Source organism: Neurospora tetraspora, assembly GCF_033439725.1.
Source record: "Neurospora tetraspora strain CBS 560.94 chromosome Unknown B0H65scaffold_6, whole genome shotgun sequence".
Taxonomy (NCBI): Eukaryota; Fungi; Ascomycota; class Sordariomycetes; order Sordariales; family Sordariaceae; genus Neurospora; species Neurospora tetraspora.
The window spans coordinates 3,931,569-3,947,885 of record NW_026944388.1 but is presented as its reverse complement, the minus strand read 5'-3'; the positions used below and the strand labels follow the sequence as shown (position 1 = coordinate 3,947,885).

Here is a 16,317-nt window from a genome sequence, read left to right as displayed (position 1 = left end):
TCATTTTTATAACGTATGACTGGCGCCGCCGACACTCACATATATATCTACTCAGTTTATATTCCTACCTCCTGGCTGAAATAGATTGATCTAGACGAATTTCTTTGGCATCCTGCTCTCGTTCCTTGACGACGGCGTTGATGCCTTCATAGGTGCTCGTCGGGCCATTTGCAAGTGGACTTGACCACCCGTGTTTGTACGTCCGAGCATTTTCGGGCTGAATGTGAGATCTTTCACACTACAATATGTCGAGGCACATGGTTCTCGTTCAGCTAGCCTCGGTGAGTACTGGAATGACTCTGCTTCTTTCATCTGTAGACTGTAACGTTTCGGGCTGGATGATGAGGGCGTGGAGCGAAAAGAAGTGTTACGGTGGCTGCTGACTCGAGCCCAGCCCTAGATGGCTGTTGTGCGTGGATGGATGGATGGATGGATGGATGGATAGAACGGGAAAGGACTTGACTTCGTGGTGTGGTGTAGATATCGTCTGTTTGTGGCAGTTTATGGGGGAGAATGCAACTGGTGGTTTCTGCGCTCGCTCTTTCCTTATGCTCCCATGAAACCCCTTTGATTACCTACAATATTGTCTCTTGGTCTTCTCTGGACCTTGTCGTTGTTGTTCTGTCATGTTACTTTGTCTTTTCTCCGTACGAGTTCCTTTCTTGATGGTCTTGGTAGACTGCAGGAGGAGGATTGAAGGGCCTTGCCAAGCCAACTGAGCAGATGGGATCAAAAGTCTTCTTGCGTAGGTACCCGCCTGAGTCCCAAATCACGCTCATGTATGATCAGATGGGATGAAAACCGGCTACGTACCCATTTGTAAACATGGGATCAACAGCCTTTTCGCATACCCGCCAACGAGGCCCGAAGATCGGTCCGGAATGGCAATAAAGCCGGCTACCCACCTGTACACATGGGACCCGTTCCCAGTTTCGGAACTTGAAAACCCGGTCCCGAGAATAGGCCACCAGGCCGCTACAGGTTAGACCAAATGCATGGAAGTTATTCAGCGTATTGCATGTGAAGCGACGCCAAAGACGCCAACGATGTCTGTGTGTCGCTTCATCTGTGTTTACACTACCCTGTCTGGGCGGCAATGAGCCAGAATGCCATGGCAATCCGGCCAAGTTTTTGACGGCAAGTGGGGAGTATCGTGATCCGAGTGGTGAAGACGGGTAGGTTGGCGTCAGGAAGGAGAGAAACTGCGGGAAGATGAGGAGTTCGTCCTGCCGACTGGAGTTCGATACCATGGAAGTGAGGAGTCCACATATGCAGGCGACTTCTGCTGGATGGGCTGGTTGTAGGAAGATTTCACGTAGCAAGCTTTGAGGTTTGCTGGCTCGGATGTGAAGGGGGTTTGGGAGTTGACTTGTCAGACAACGAGGATGGAGAGACTCGTGCTTCCTTAACTCGGACACAGGGCACTTGATGGCTAATGGTTAGTGTCTTATCTCATATGATTCACTTACACATGGGCTCCCACGCAATGGAGCGACGTCAGTTGTCAGCCTGTGCCTACTTTGTTTTGTAAGACCGAGTGAATCGAGTCTTTCATACTCGGTTGTTAGCAGTTCCCGGCATCAGCGGCATCGGTCTCGTGCTGTCCGTGTCAGGTGTTAGTGTTGATTCGCAGATGGGATGCTCATTCTGGCAATATCAAGCGATGACTGGGCACTGATGGTGATGATACTCGACATAGCGCCCCAGCTTCTCAAGGGCTGCCGAGCTAAGAGACCAAGAAGCAGGGCCAGCAAGTTCGGAGTGGACTTCTGTCTGCGGACACTTGGGGAATATGGCGCTTTGCCGAATGTTTTCGGGGTTTGGACGATTTGGGCGAAGTGATCCGTGAAAGCTGACCCGGTGTGTGTCTAGCCCGTCCATCTCTGTTGGGCCCATTCATGGCGCTCGGTCTTCAGAGATGGAGCTACCACTACCCACCCGCTCCGAATCAAAACCCACAACCACCAAGTTCGAATCCAATGCTAGGCAAACGGTGGAGCAATAAACTTTTGTTGCAGCTTGGTGCGTCTTCCTGTGGAGATTGCTTGCGGCCGCGATGCGTGATAAGTCAAGTTGGTGGTGTACCAGGCGTTGGAAAAAGCCGCCCATGTGGTTGAGGTGACCGAACAGGCAGCAGAATTAACTGGCCTCTGAGTCGCTGAAAACTGTAGATCGGTCTGAGCTGTGGGTGACAAGTGCATCCGCTACTGCATCCGACCGTGCTGTATATTGGGCCTCGACGTGGCTGCCGGTGTCGTTCGGTTGTGTGACCTAGATGGTCGTTGATGAACTATTGATGTGGAACGCATCAAGAGCCAAGTGATAGTAGTACCTATGTAGGGTGATGGAGTGACCTTGTAGCCGAGCGGATGACCCTCCGAAGGCTAGAGGTACACTATCGAGATTCCAGAGACCCAAGTGCTCCACGGGATGACATGTTCCAGGCAGTCCATCTTGTCATTGGGAATAGTCTTCAGCCAAAGCGGGCCTTGTGAAGAGGCGATGTGTAAATCTGGCGGCCTGAAAAAAGCGAGGACGGTTGAAGTGTCGCGAAGATGGAGCCTGAATAGTCTGACGGTCTAACGCTAGAACTAAGAAGTCCGTCATTGAGGCTTAAATCCGGCATCAACAGGTACCTAGAAGGCGGCCTAGAAGCCAGAGGAGATGAATCATTTCTCCACAGGGGCCATCGTGGTGAAGAGTCCAGGGAGGTCAAGGTAGGTAGGCCAAGAGCACGTGGTGGCGAGAAGGTAGAAACAGCAGCAATATGGAAGCTGTATAAACAGCTAGTGGGAAAACAATGATCGGGATCCTCAATTGACTTTTGGTGTCGAGGGTAATTTCCGGTTGGCGGAAGCCTGGTTGCCATGTCACGGATATTGCAGTGGCCGTTGAAGTGGTGAACAAGAGGAAAGTCGAGGAGACCGGGAGTCTAGACAGGAGGTCTTTGGCAGTTGGCACATGGTGTCTTGACAACTGGAAATGGCTGTCAAGCTGTGAAACTGCAGATCAAGAGAGTGTCTGACCAATCATTGACCGTGGTCGGACCCCCGCTGTAATTCGCATTCAACAGCAGGCAGCAGGATTCCGGAACCCCACCGTGGACCAATGGCCAAACACGCGGTTCGCAAGCCACACGCCCATGGCACCGGCGCTCTTTCCCTCAAAGAAATGGAACGACCGTCTAGACAAACACTTTCCGAGGAAATGACGGGAACCAGGCACCGGCATTCTTGAGAAGGTGCAAAGCCCTGTTCGTGATGACCGCGGGGAGTTCTTTCCTCCCACAGAGGCAGAAGGGTCTGCAGATCTGCTCGACAAGAGAACTCGGGGAAGAAGTTGCGGCTCTTTTCTCACCCACCCCCCGGTAACAATCATGACTTGACCCTTCCCGTCTTCTATTATTTCCATATATCGTGTGCCACACTCCTTCCACATTGACTACCACCTTTCGTACATCATTCAGCTGGTCTCGGGTTACAATCGAACCGTGTTGTCTTAGCCTCGATTTGTCGCCTCTCGTGTTACAATATTTCGATTGAATTCAATCCTTTTCAATACCTTCTTCACTTTTCAATCACCGGCTCTTCACTTCTCGGCTGGTCCATCAGCTATCGCCATGTGCTAATACATACGTACGATAATCGGAACATAAATATCAGACTGCTTACAGCGCAGCCTCTGTATTGCACAGCTTCCCACAAGGCCCGATTCGAACCGCAATCATGGCATCCGGTATCCCAATGGGCGGCTTCCAGCTTGGGTCGTCCCTCAACAGGAGACTTAGCAGGCTCTACAACGACACTAAGAAATCCTCCGACTTCGTCAAGGAACCCGTCCAACATGCCGAGGCCGACCCCGAAATCAAGTCCCTCCACCGCAAGCTCAAGATCCAAAAGGACCGTCTTGTCAGCTGGGGGCTGGAATGGTCCGACCCTACACACTCCGCCGAAGTCTACATTGACTCTTCACTATCCAAGGCCGGCCTCAGCGAAGTCGTTGGGAGTATCATGTCCACCATCAAGGACATCTTAGCTGAGGCCGAGCCGCTATGGAACAGCTCCAAACAGTTGACCGGCGAGAGTAATGAGCCCTATCAACCACCAAAGCGAGGCGAGAAGATCAGGATGGTGGTGTGGGACAAGAACCGCTTCGAGGATCTTATCCGCGATTTGACGACGTCCATCGATACCCTCTACGATCTGTCGAGGACCAGATCCTCCTATGCTCAGCACTCGTCCGCCGCACGTGAGAGGCTTCAGAGGGCTGTTGCTTCGCCCGCGGAAGAGTATCGCCCATTCGAGTCTACCAGGATCCAGACACCACAGCAGATCGATCCTACTACCCTCATGAACCTGCGCGACATGCAGGCCGTGCCCATGACCGAGGCTGGAAACCAGGAGCAGGGGACAAGGGAGATTGTCTTTATGGGCAAGCAGGCTTATGCCGAGCTGATGGAACGGATGGGTGCTCAGATTTCCTACGGACCTCTGCTTTTGGAATACGCGCCCTTCGATTCCATCTATTCCATCACAGGCATATCACCACCCATGACCCGGTTTGAGCGCTTGTCATCCGGTCTTCAAGCTGATCCTCAACGGTCATCCAGTTCTTGGGTAGGTCTTCCCCGCTTATTGGGCTATTTTGAGGACATGGAAAATTCAAGGTTCGGGTTGGTCTACAGGTTCCCCCGTACCTTCAATCCGGTCACCTACGAAAACCTTACCCAGAACCCTTTGTATAGCATGTGCTCGCTGGCCAACCTATTGGCTCGCCCGGACTTCGAGCCCAAGCTGGAAGCCAAGTTTCGTCTGGCTGCCAACCTGGCCAACACAATCTTTGACATGCACGCCAGGGGTATCACTCATGGCAACCTTCTTATTGACAACATCTCCTTCTGCAATGCCGTCAGCACCGACCCAGAGATCAGCGGAATGAGTCAGGGCGAGGTCGACATCAGACGGCCTTTGGTCTCGTCGTTTGACTTATTCTCAGATCCACAATCACAAGACGAACCTGATCCCTTTACGCCTTATAGACATCCGTTGGACCCAAAGAACTCTACCCAGTCGCCGCTCAACAACAATGCTGATTCTAAGACATTGGATCTTTACTCTTTGGCCATGATCCTCATTTCTGTGGGTCTTTGGAACACCCTGGAGAATATCCTCCCGGATGTTAAGAACCCAGTCGTCTCCAATTCCATTCTTGACCAACTGGCTATTCGATGCGGTACGCTTTACATGAAGGCCGTTCAGACCTGCTTGAGGGCAGTGGATCAGGAAATTGGTGGTCAACATACCATGGACGAGATTGCTCGTCATGTCGAGTTCAAGGCTAGCCGATATCTCGAGGCGTGCTGCATTCTGGATGGCGTGAGCAACCTGGAAGAGAGACTGGGAGATGACCTTTCTCCTGCTCCGCCAGCCGTGCAGGTGCCCTCAGAACCAACTGCTTCCGGCTCTGGTTCCTCCAAGGAAAGCAAGTCTGAAAAGGTGGCGGTTGAGACGCCAACCCGCCGAAAGAGTGAAGAATCTACTCCCCCTATTGCGGTTGTGCCAGTGGATCCCGAACTGGAAGTGCGGGCCAAGATCCAGGGTATGCCAAGTTCCGTCCGAAGTTTGACATCGCAAGTATCTAACATGTTACAGCTCGACAAGGAAAAGACTCTTCAGGCAAGGAGAAAGCACGCCTTTATCCACACGTTCCTCTTCCGCCAGATGTTGTCGAACAGTGGAACTCGGTTCTCATGCCAGAGATCAACTCGGCTCTCAAAACCTTCTACCGCAAAAACCCCGAGTCCGTCGAAATCTCTCTCGAATCGATCGGCGAGTCACCACAGCGTACTAAGCCTACCGTTCTGGTCGTCTGCACTTCGGTCAGCAAGGTTAGGGCCATTCTGAAGAAGAAGCTGGGCGTTCTGTTCGATGGAACACGGTCGAATCTCGGACTCAAGGTATGCAAGGGTCAGGTTCTCCGGTCACGCAAGCAGGTTATCAACCGCAGCATGGCCAACCCGGAAGATACTGGAGATGTCATAGCCGCCAACCCGTCATACCAACCCAAGCCACAGAATGGGGCGAGTATTGGGGCATGGATTGGCGATCGGCACTTGCCGCCAGTCAGTTTGGGAGGACTTATCGTGGTGGACGACAAGCCTTATGGCATGACGGTGCACCACATGCTGGATGACCCCGACTCAGATGATGTCGCAGATGACAATACTAGGAGTATGGCAGGCGGAGGCCTTAACGATCTCGCAGCGTGGTACGCCCAGCAATACTTAAACACCGACGAATCCTCCCCAGACAGCAGCGAAAACGATGACTACGCCTGCGAATTCTCCGACACGGATTCCGAAGCCTATTCCGAGTCCGCCATAACTAGCGAAGCTTCCGACGACGATGAACACTATGAGGAAGAAGAACAATTTACCGAACCCGGCGACATCCCCGGAATCGAGCCGGGCTGCGGCGAAGGCTTCATCATCACGCAACCGGCCCTAGACGACGTAGCCTCGGACTTCTATCCCTCCGCTGAGGACAAAGACCAAGACCACCTTGACACCTTCCGGGTCGGCGAGATGTACGCCTCCAGCGGTATTCGTCGGCGCAAGGAGAATGGTCTTGTGCATGAAATTGACTGGGCCCTCTTCGAATTCGAAGACGATCGCCAACCAACTGATAACTTTATCCCAAAGGCTTCTAATCCTTCTCCAGGCAAGAAGGGGAAGAAACACACCCGCCTCCCCAGCATTCCCCCTGACCAAATCCCAACAATCCTCCCAACCTCCATCGCCCCCTCCCACACCCTTCCCGGTCTCCAAGTGCAATGCATGGCCCGCAGTTCCGGCCTGCAAACAGGCACCATCCTCCCCGCCCTCACCTCGGTGAAAATCCTCGGCCGGGCATCTCCCAGTCACACTTACCAAGTCTCCGGTACCCCTTCCCTCGGTCTCGTACCCAACCGTCCCAACCGACCATCCGGATCCAGTGACCATTCCATCAACTCTCGCCGCCAACCACTACCGATGGGCATCCCCGGCGACTCCGGCGCCTGGGTAGTAGAAAGAGACGGAGGCAGTGTCTGCGGCCACGTCCTCGCGTGGTCGAGCAGGAAGAGGGTAGCCTACATATGTCCCATGGAGGTTTTAGTCAGGGATATCGCCGAGGTTTTGGAAGCGGAGGAGATCAGGTTGCCCGGCCCCACAGGCGCAATCATCTACCAATCTTATGAAGATAGGACTCCTGGAGTGAGCAGACAGGCTAGCAAGGCCAGTACGCGGACGGTTGGTGGAGGGTATGGAGGTTATGGAGGTGGAGGTGGGCAGAGCATAAGCAGACAAACGAGCGCGGCAAGCGCACGTACATACGTCGGGCAACAGGATTTTGGGTCGGTGGGACTAGGCAGAACATTCTCAAGAGGAAGTGCCTTTTCTGGCATTGGGCCGCCGGGGTATGATGATTACCCTGTGGATGAAAACACACCCGGAACCGGACGCCAATCAAGCGTTCGACGCTTACAGAAACAAGTGGAGGACGAATACCTCCCCGCGTATAGCGAGCTGAAGCAAGCTCAAGCAGTGGCCGCTGCTAACCTTTCCAGACAAGGAGAGAGGCCAGGAAACAACAATGATAATGATGATAACGATGGATATGACGAGGGAGTAGAGGATTTGGAGCACGATTTTAAGGATCTACATTTGGAAGCCGCGGCGCTAGAGGGCGCGATGCCGTTTGGGGTGGAGAGGTGGGGGACTGGTTTTGCTTGATGTTGGAAGTTGTGGAAGTTGGATACTATTTTGTCTTCTTGTTTGATACCCTCAAGTTTTTGATGTAGAAGTAGGAAAGAAAAGCGGATGCGGGGATGAAAGCGATCAATTTTGAGTACATAATCATGCCGAACCCAGCGAAAACCCCTTCTTCGCAATTGAACAATGCGTGTCTTAATCTAAGTCTCCGGCTGTTCGTGTAAACAACTTCAAATTGTTACTTCCTGACTGACTGCGTTTTCCATCGCTGGCGAGAGAGTCGAAGACTCGAAGACTCGAAGCGGAGTCCATCCAGTAACCGTCGATGAGGAGTAAGATAATACACTAACTTCTCTCCGCCTATGTTGGCTGGAAGACTGGTAATAACCTAGCTGAGCTCTCAGCTGCTCCTGGACGTAAGACCAGCAGCACTCAAGGACAGACCGACCTAGCTACAATTCGAACAGTTACATACCTTGAAACGGCTTCCTTGCGCACCTAGATCCCAATGAAGAGATATAGGAAACTAATAAAGAAGTGACATTGGAAGTTGAAGATAGAAAAACATAACGACGTTGGTAAACTCCAGGGGTAAATTCAGGTACCAACCGCCCTGAGCCCCACTCCATGGACCTTGCTGGCACGAGACCCGCCCGGACCCCACCATAGCTACGTGAGCCCCATTGCCGGCCTTGTTGACCGCATCGTATCGCAGCCAGCCCGACTTGTACCAAACATCAACATCTTCTAACCTAAGTTACCTGTTTCCCATATCTCGATTGCATTTGGGACAAGGAGAAACACCAGAAAAGATGCAGTCAGGAATTTCCGGTAAGTTGTTGCCGCCCTCTTTCCCAATCGCCACAAACCTCAGCTCCCCCTTGGAAGCTGGACACGGGAGCTAGCTACACCACAGCCCAACTCCAAGTCAGACCCGATCACATGGCTAACATTCAATCCGTCCACACACAGCCTCCAAGGAGCTGGTCTCCCAATTCAACGACCTCCTCGGCTCCTCATCGACCTTCGGCCTCCTCGTTAACATCGCCAACGAACAGCTCCAGCCCATCCAAACCCTGACCTCCTCCTCCCCCGGCTCCTCCTTCGCCTCCAACGTCGACTCCCTCCTGACCCCTTACATCAAAGAGAAAGAGGCCCTCTACATCATCCTCAGGCGCTACGACTCCTCCCCGGCCCTGGTCGCCGTCACCTACGTGCCCGACACGGCGCCCGTGCGGCAGAAGATGCTGTTCGCCGCGACGCGGCTGACGCTCGTGCGCGAGCTGGGGTCGGAACACTTCCGGGAGACCATCTTCGCGACGACGGCCAAGGAGCTGACGAGCGCTGGGTTTGAGAAGCACGATGCGCACACGGCGCTGGACGCGCCGCTGACGGAGGAGGAGAAGAGTCTGGGCGAGGTGAAACGCGCGGAGCAGGAGGCGGGCAGTGGAACGAGTAAGCGGGAGATTCATCTGGGAAGCCAGATGGCGATGCCGATGGGGGATGATGCGGTGATGTCGTTGAAGGAGCTGGCGATGGGTGAGGGGGTGGGGGTTGTTTCGCTTGTGAGTTTTTTTTGTCCCCTTTCTTTCTTTCCCCCTCCTCCTAATCCCGTCGTTCGTGTGGTGCAACAGACAGACAGCTTCTACAATCAGAATCCAAGTAACTGACCTTCCCAACAGAAAGTAAACCCCACCACAGAAACCATCGACCTCCTCCCGGCCCCCTCCTCCACTCCGGGCTCTCTTTCCTCGCTCGTCTCCTCCATCTCCACCACCGAACCGCGCTTCACCTTCTATCGATACACGCACACGCACAACGGCTCCGAGCAGTCGCCCGTCCTCTTCTTCTACACCAACCCCAGCTCCAACGGTGGCCGCGTAGCCATCAAGCAGCGCATGCTGTACCCGCTCATGAAGCGGGCCGTCCTGGAGGTGGCGAGCAAGGAAGGGTTGAATCCGGATAAGAAGTTTGAGGTGGAGGAGCCGAGTGAGATCACGGAGGAGAGTGTGTTGGCGGAGTTGCATCCCAAGGTGGTGGAGAGCAGGGGGTTTGCTAGGCCGAAGAGGCCTGGTGGTAAGTAAATGGGGGAATGGGGGATGTCTGCGTGGACAGGAGTTCGGGCGTATGAATACCTCTAGGATGGGATGGGTGAAATAGCGTGGTATATGAGATCTCCCTTCTGGTTAAGGAGTCGATCGGAAGTACAGTATGGTAATTGAATGCAGACATGTCTGGAATGTCACTGCGAGCTCCCTCGCATGTGTGATGGTTGTTGATGATAAGGTGAGTTTCCCAAGCTCTGTGAGGCTTGGAGGGAGCTCGATTCTTAGCTCTAGCTGTCGTGATTTATTCCAGCTCAGGGATCGTTGATGGCTTGGATTCTTTATGAAATCATCGTAGGTGCCTCTGTGTTTATATGCTTTGACCTCTTATCACCCACCACAAGACATGCTTCCTGAACGAAGCATAGGCCATGTGCTCGTCGTGATCCCTTTGGGACAGACAGCAGACGGCAGTTGCCGATAAGGGTTAGGGGTACGTGAGACGAAACAAGTGATAAGATTCGCGATAAACACAATGACGTCACTGGTACAGCGATGCTGTTCCAGGCCGTCGCCCGTTCCTGATCAGCAAGCACGGCCAGACACTTTTCGGCTGATCTCTGGAGAGGAAAACATCGGATGGGCCTCGACTTGTTTGGCCTTCTGATAGTCTTTACACAATATCCTACACGACCTCCATAAGCACCATGGGACGTTCAAAAACGATCGCGCGCTCGATCGCGCGGGCTATTACCGACACCACTGGACTTGCGAAACGACGATCAAGCAACAGCAATCCCCTTCGTCTAATCCTGTCACTATTCTCTGTCTTCTTCTCTATCCACCAGTTGATCCTACAGAAGATTCGACCGGCTGATTTTGCCAACCTACGGCGAAACCATTGGGACGTTGAAGATGATGATTACTACCAGTCCTTCCAGCCACAAGATGGCGACAAGCCTGAAGAGTCTCTAACCTCCATAGGAGACATGGGCTTTTCCGGCTCGGTTAGTCTTCCTTCTCCTCACCCTGCCATCAGAACATCTACTAACAACCCACCTACAACAGACCTTCTACTCAACCAAAGACCAAAAGTACCTCGTCAAATCCGTCCCACGGCACTCCGAACACTCCTTCTTCCGTGAAGACCTCCTAACGCCCTACGTCGAATACATGGCCACTCACCCGCGCTCCCTCCTCGTGCGCATCTGCGACTTCCTCGGCGCCTCCGGCTATTCCATCGGACGGATCCTGCGCCTCGCGCCCTCCCACCACATCGTCATGGAGAACATCATGTACGGCCGCTCCGAAGCGAAAAAGCGCGGCGACGTCGACTGGGAGGACTGGGACCTCAAGCCCACCTCATACTTCTACCCCGAACGCGACATAGCCGACGGCGCGCTGACCAGCGAGGCCACCAAGAGCCAGTTGGCGGATGAGTTCCATGATAAGATTCGTTTGAGCAGAGAGCAGGCTGATGAGTTCTTTGCGAGTCTGGAGGAGGATACGCAGTTGTTGGCTGATCATAATGCTGTTGATTACTCGCTGTTTTTGGTTCGCATGCACACGCCCCAGGCACCGGGGCAGGACAATAACCCTGATCCTGCGGCTGCTTCTTCGTCCGAAGCTGTGTCGGAGGTGGTGCCGACCGAGGGCCCATCGGTGCCGCCTGGCCCGCCGTCGTGGAGGACCGGGATCGCCTCGGCGGATGGAAAGTATATCTACCGAGCGTCGATTTTGGACTTCTTTTGGGCGAAACATAAGCTGCAGCCGAGGGTGATGACGGCTTTGATCAACTTGTGGAACTTGCTGATTAGTAAGAGGGGGCCGATGAGTATTACGACTACGCCCGAGGAGTATCGGCAGAGGTTTTTGAGGATGTGTAGGAGTTATGTGGAGGTTGTTGGGGACTCGAGGGAGTGAGCAGGGGAGGTGTGGTTGTACTTGAAGTTTGCGTGAGCATAGATACCCATTGTATTTTCCTTAGGTCCATCTTCTTTCTGTTGTAATATCATATTGATGCTTTCCTCCACAGTTGACGCAGTCTTGTTTATATTCTTCCGAGTCTTTCTATCACTGGCTTCCTTGCTGCGTCCTAGCAATAGCATCCTTGTTTTCTTTGTTTGCCCACATTATCCGAGGACATCATGGCTCGTCCATATCCCCTAATATCCAATTCCATGTGGTTGAAAAGCCTCGCGATAGCCAAGGTAACTTCTGGTGTTGAGTCGCGGTGATATTGGGCAGGACCGAACCCTCAGGTCGTGCCCGCTCCAACCGGCCTGCCTCCCAGAAGCACCTTCCACCCTCGGCGTTACGCCTATTTTCGGCATTATTCGAGCCGGAAGGTGCGTCATGATTGACTTTTCACGAGGTTGACAGGAGGGCGAAGTGAGAAGGAACGTCTGGCCAAGAAATGTGGAGTGTTCAAAGATCAGTGGTAGAATCTGGACGAACCGTCTCGTCCTTCTTCCCCCATCACGATAACTTAACCATTTGTTTCTTCAACCAACCCGCTTTCTTCTCACACCTATCACCATCTTTCCAATTCAGTTCCAGCAAGCCACGTCCCTGATGAACGATTGCAGGATCAAACCCAATAGCATCGTTCCCGTCGTTCTTCTCATTATACCCTCTCCTCTCTGTTTATTCCCAACGATACTTTTTAATGCTCCGGCCCTTTGCCCAACCGTCATTCAAGAACAAACGTCCCCATTTTCGCATCTTCGAACCACGCCTTGAAAGCAAACCCCAATCCAACTCTAATATATCTGCCGGGTGTATGGGGGCTTTTGCGCAACAACAAGCCCACAACGGCATAGTCCCACCCCATGTCAGATGCAATCTCCACGAATGAAAACTCTTCAAGTATGCCCGCAGACATCCCTAAACTACGCTTCAGGGCTCCGATCGTCTTCCTCTTCTTCCCACATTTACGAGTATCTCGCTCTTTCTGGTACTTACTGAGAAAGTCTCTGCTGTCAAACACCACCCATATTCTCTCTTTGCGAAGAGCAATTTGGACCGAGCCAGGGCCAATTTCTTTCGGACAAATCGCTAATATTTCTCCCGTACAGACTCCAACGCATGGGTTATCGTGATTGACAACTTCATTTTCACGTCGGAACCAACGGAAACAATGGTTTACCATGTTAGGTGCGTGAAGATCCACCCTCTTGGATCTTGCCACAATCCGGAGGGAATGATACTCTAGGAAAGAAATAGATAACTGGGCGGATAGTTCCCAGCCTCGCAGTTGCCGGTCTCTTACACCGTCCTCCAAGAACCGCACACCACCAGGATGGGCAGCCCAAGACCATGACGGTATATGCAATTCCTCCAGTCTAGGGTCAGTTGTGGCTGCCTGACCTGACCAAAGGAGTTCGTAGGGTAGATTGGACTGCCACAATCCAAATGCGTACTTGTCTGCCGGCCTCTTCTTCTGTAATTTGTTGGCGATGCCCCTCAAAGCAATGAGCTTATCCCCAGGGTATGTGAGATTCCTACCGGAGTAGAGTGTCACAATCTCCTTCCATGTGGTAAATTGATCAGTGAAGCCAGAGTAAAAGGACGCCCTGATACCATCATCCCCGACACACTCACGCGTGCAGTACCAGCACATCCGTTCTCGCGTCCAAAACACAATCCTTCTTGCAAGTACCCATTCCTGGGTTGCCCAGCCTCTAGTGAATAGAGGAAGATTGAGTTTCGGAGATCCTCTTTCGTTGGGCAATTTGCGGAAATATAGAGACGGCTGGCCTGGACGATGAATTTGCGTCTGGATTGGGAACAGACCAGCCTCGGCATTCGTGCCTGTTGTTGCGGCAATGACAAGCCGCGCCTGCGCATACACTGTACCCATTCTTGCTGCTTCTTTCTCCCAGTCGGCATTGGAGTCCTGGATGATGCATAGCGAGTCTATCCAAAGATACCGTACCCCAAGTGCCCGGGTTAAGAAGATAGCATCCCGAAGGGTCTTCGGAAGCAAATCCCACGGAAGCTCCGAAAGATGCTGTTGAAGTGTCTCTGTTGTGGTTAAATAGGGCCGGTCAGACTTCTGAGAACTTCCCCAGCAGTAACTGAGGGCGGTGTAATACCCACGTTCCCCATTCGATTCCAGAAGACGGGCGCTCCCAGAGCCATCCAGCGGGCCTACGTCGATAACTCGAGTAGGAAGGACTGGCGGTAACGACTCGTCAATTCTCTCGCCAGAAAGCGTCGTGCAACATATCGGTCCATGCTCATAAAGGCAGTCGCTAAGCCATTGTCTCAGCCGGTCTAAACATGGCTCACTCCACGGTATGAGCGGTGGGGAGCGGGCCCAGTTATAGATTTCTGTAGTGTGCCGGCGTCAGCGGTAAAGCTTCCAGTAGCGGGAGTTGGAGCCACAAACCCGAATAGACACGCAAATTTGACTCCGTAAGCCTTGGGATAGGATGCCGAGATCTTCTTTCCTCAGGGGGTATAATAAAGAAGCTTATGGTGGTTTCCCCTTCCTCCCACCACGGCCACATGGACACAAAGATCTCGCTGTCTTTGCCCACCCGATGCTTCAATGAACCCTGATTGCCCTTAGCAAAATTGTTTTCGAGGCCTTCCAAGATAAGCTTGCACAAAGGACAAGTGGTAGAAGGGTCAACAAGCTTGCCAAAGGTGGTGAACAGTGCAGGTCGACAATCCCTCTCAGGATCTAGTGTCTCCCAGCCGAAGTTGTAGTTGAGGCAATTTTCGCAGGGCATCGTGGTTGGGGTTGCAGATTTTGAGGCGCTGACGATGGGCTTCTCTCCCGCTGCAGGACTGCTGGTGGAAGAAGGAACCTCCACCAACTCCGAGTCCTTTGGCATCATGTTCATGAGCTTGTTTGCAATTGATCAACGCTCAAGTGCTCACAAAAGAAGGGAGTCGGGACAATATCAATGAGATACAAAGTCAGGAAGATGACAACCTGACCACAATCCCAGCATTGGGTGCCAATTTCTGCCCACAGAGTGCTTTCCACGCGCCCTCAATGCCATTGACCCCCTCAACACCACGATACCGTTCCAACCGGACCTCGCCCAATCCCGTCTCGGTATAGCATCGCTTCCAAGCCTCATCCACCCCCTCAAAGTAAGCTGTGGCGCCCTCCACCTCCGCCGCCCTATCCCGTACCCCGCTCGTGTTAAACTGCACCTTCCCCAGCGCCTGTCCACCTTGCCTGGATCTCCTCACCCGAGTACACCTGGACTCATTCCCAACCGCCAACACCAACACCTCCAGTTTCTTTCCCGAACCACCCCCCTCCTCTTCTTTCAAGCCCTGCACCAACATCTCCGTAACCTCCTTCGCCGCTCCAAAATCCACCATCACCACCCTCTCCACGCCCTCTAGTCCTTTAACCCACTCCACCACCGCCCTTAACTCCTCCCCTCCATACCCCACATTCTTAATCTTCAACTTCGTTTTCCCCTCCCCCTCACCATCACTAAAGTTAGCCAACGTCCCAGGGACACTAGTAACCTGCACCAGTCCCAACGGCCCTTCACTCTCCAACTCCCCCCTCTCACTCCTTTCACGAGCTAACATCCACGCAAAACTCCTGGCCGTCTTGGTACCAGCCGACAAACTAATCACCACCGCTTTCCTCAAATCTGCGTCCCTCTGACCCCAGGCAGGCACGCCAGGGATGGTATCAGCCGGTGCGCCCGCCGGCAAACCGAGGGGGTGCGTGAAACGCTGGCGGTGGAGGGTATATTTCTCCAGCAAGACGCCACATTCGAAGCGGGAGAGGACTGTTTGCGCGGCAAGGTCGCTGTCTAGGTCAATTTGCGACGAAGGGGAGGAGGGGGCGAGGATGTACCGGTTATACATGGCCATCAGCTTTTCCCTGTGGGGAGAGGTTTCGCGGAAGTGCGTCTCTGGTTGTTGGTTTTCCGCTTCGGGGAAGGAGGAGGACAAGGTGAGGTCGAAGGAGTGGGCAGAGGTGGGCCAGAAGCCCCAGAGTAAAGAGCCGAAGGGGATAAGAGGGTGGGTGGAGGAGAGGACGAGGGCGTAGCCCCAGGCTGGGACTATTCCCCATTCTTTGTTCAAGTCGATATCGGCATCTACCTGGGGTACTGAGGAGGAGGAGGAGGAGGAGGAGGAGGAGTGGAGTTGAGTGCCGATGGGAACGGGGTAAGCGGACCACCACCCGAAACGATCGCCGTTGAGCGCGTAGGTGAGGTTGTTGGAGGAGGGGGAGATGAGTTGGGTGCGCACGCGGACGGAGGAGGGGGCGAGAGGGGGGGCGAGGGCGGATTGTTCGTCGATGTAGCCGATGGTGGTTTGGGCGTTGTTGTGTTTGGAGACGAGGTGGATTGGTGTTGTCATTTTGGGTGGTTGGTGAGTTGTCTTTGATGCGTGCTTCATTGCTGTTTTTGCTTTTGCCTTCTCCCTTTCCGTGGAAGTCTTTGATGGAAAGTCGGAGGGAAGTTTGGAAGTTTGAGGTTGGGTTGGAGAGGAAAGGTGAGATCACGGGTGAGATGAAGCTGACGTGAGATTAAG

General features: G+C 53.3%; 5 protein-coding genes across 5 annotated transcripts; 2 read left to right on the top strand and 3 right to left on the bottom strand.

Annotated features, from left to right (window-relative positions):
- Nucleotides 1–548: 548 nt before the first annotated feature.
- Nucleotides 549–1,768, bottom strand: B0H65DRAFT_280033 (uncharacterized protein). Its single transcript, XM_062822867.1, has 2 exons — nt 1,520–1,768; nt 549–1,424 (listed from the first exon to the last, which is right to left on the bottom strand). Exons 1-2 carry the CDS (start codon nt 1,553–1,555, stop codon nt 786–788), a joined length of 675 nt encoding a protein of 224 aa, XP_062679993.1. The 5' UTR covers nt 1,556–1,768; the 3' UTR covers nt 549–785.
- Nucleotides 1,769–3,582: 1,814 nt separating this feature from the next.
- On the top strand, nt 3,583–8,134 carry B0H65DRAFT_280015 (uncharacterized protein). The gene is made up of 2 exons (XM_062822866.1): nt 3,583–5,598; nt 5,667–8,134. Exons 1-2 carry the CDS (start codon nt 3,726–3,728, stop codon nt 7,769–7,771), a joined length of 3,978 nt encoding a protein of 1,325 aa, XP_062679992.1. The 5' UTR covers nt 3,583–3,725; the 3' UTR covers nt 7,772–8,134.
- Nucleotides 8,135–8,562: 428 nt separating this feature from the next.
- Nucleotides 8,563–11,718, top strand: B0H65DRAFT_511067 (phosphatidylinositol-4-phosphate 5-kinase-domain-containing protein; the record flags this gene model as incomplete). The annotated part of the gene is made up of 6 exons (XM_062828453.1): nt 8,563–8,581; nt 8,723–9,315; nt 9,433–9,826; nt 10,287–10,288; nt 10,466–10,609; nt 10,864–11,718. The coding sequence occupies 6 exons, from the start codon at nt 8,563–8,565 to the stop codon at nt 11,716–11,718; spliced, it is 2,007 nt and encodes a 668-aa protein (XP_062679991.1).
- Nucleotides 11,719–12,319: 601 nt separating this feature from the next.
- On the bottom strand, nt 12,320–15,057 carry B0H65DRAFT_279953 (heterokaryon incompatibility protein-domain-containing protein). Its single transcript, XM_062822865.1, has 2 exons — nt 14,189–15,057; nt 12,320–14,130 (listed from the first exon to the last, which is right to left on the bottom strand). The coding sequence occupies exons 1-2, from the start codon at nt 14,646–14,648 to the stop codon at nt 12,488–12,490; spliced, it is 2,103 nt and encodes a 700-aa protein (XP_062679990.1). The 5' UTR covers nt 14,649–15,057; the 3' UTR covers nt 12,320–12,487.
- B0H65DRAFT_430648 (uncharacterized protein) lies at nt 14,725–16,143 on the bottom strand (the record flags this gene model as incomplete). Its single annotated transcript, XM_062824895.1, has 1 exon — nt 14,725–16,143. The coding sequence occupies one exon, from the start codon at nt 16,141–16,143 to the stop codon at nt 14,725–14,727; it is 1,419 nt and encodes a 472-aa protein (XP_062679989.1).
- Between the last annotated feature and the right edge of the window lie 174 nt (nt 16,144–16,317).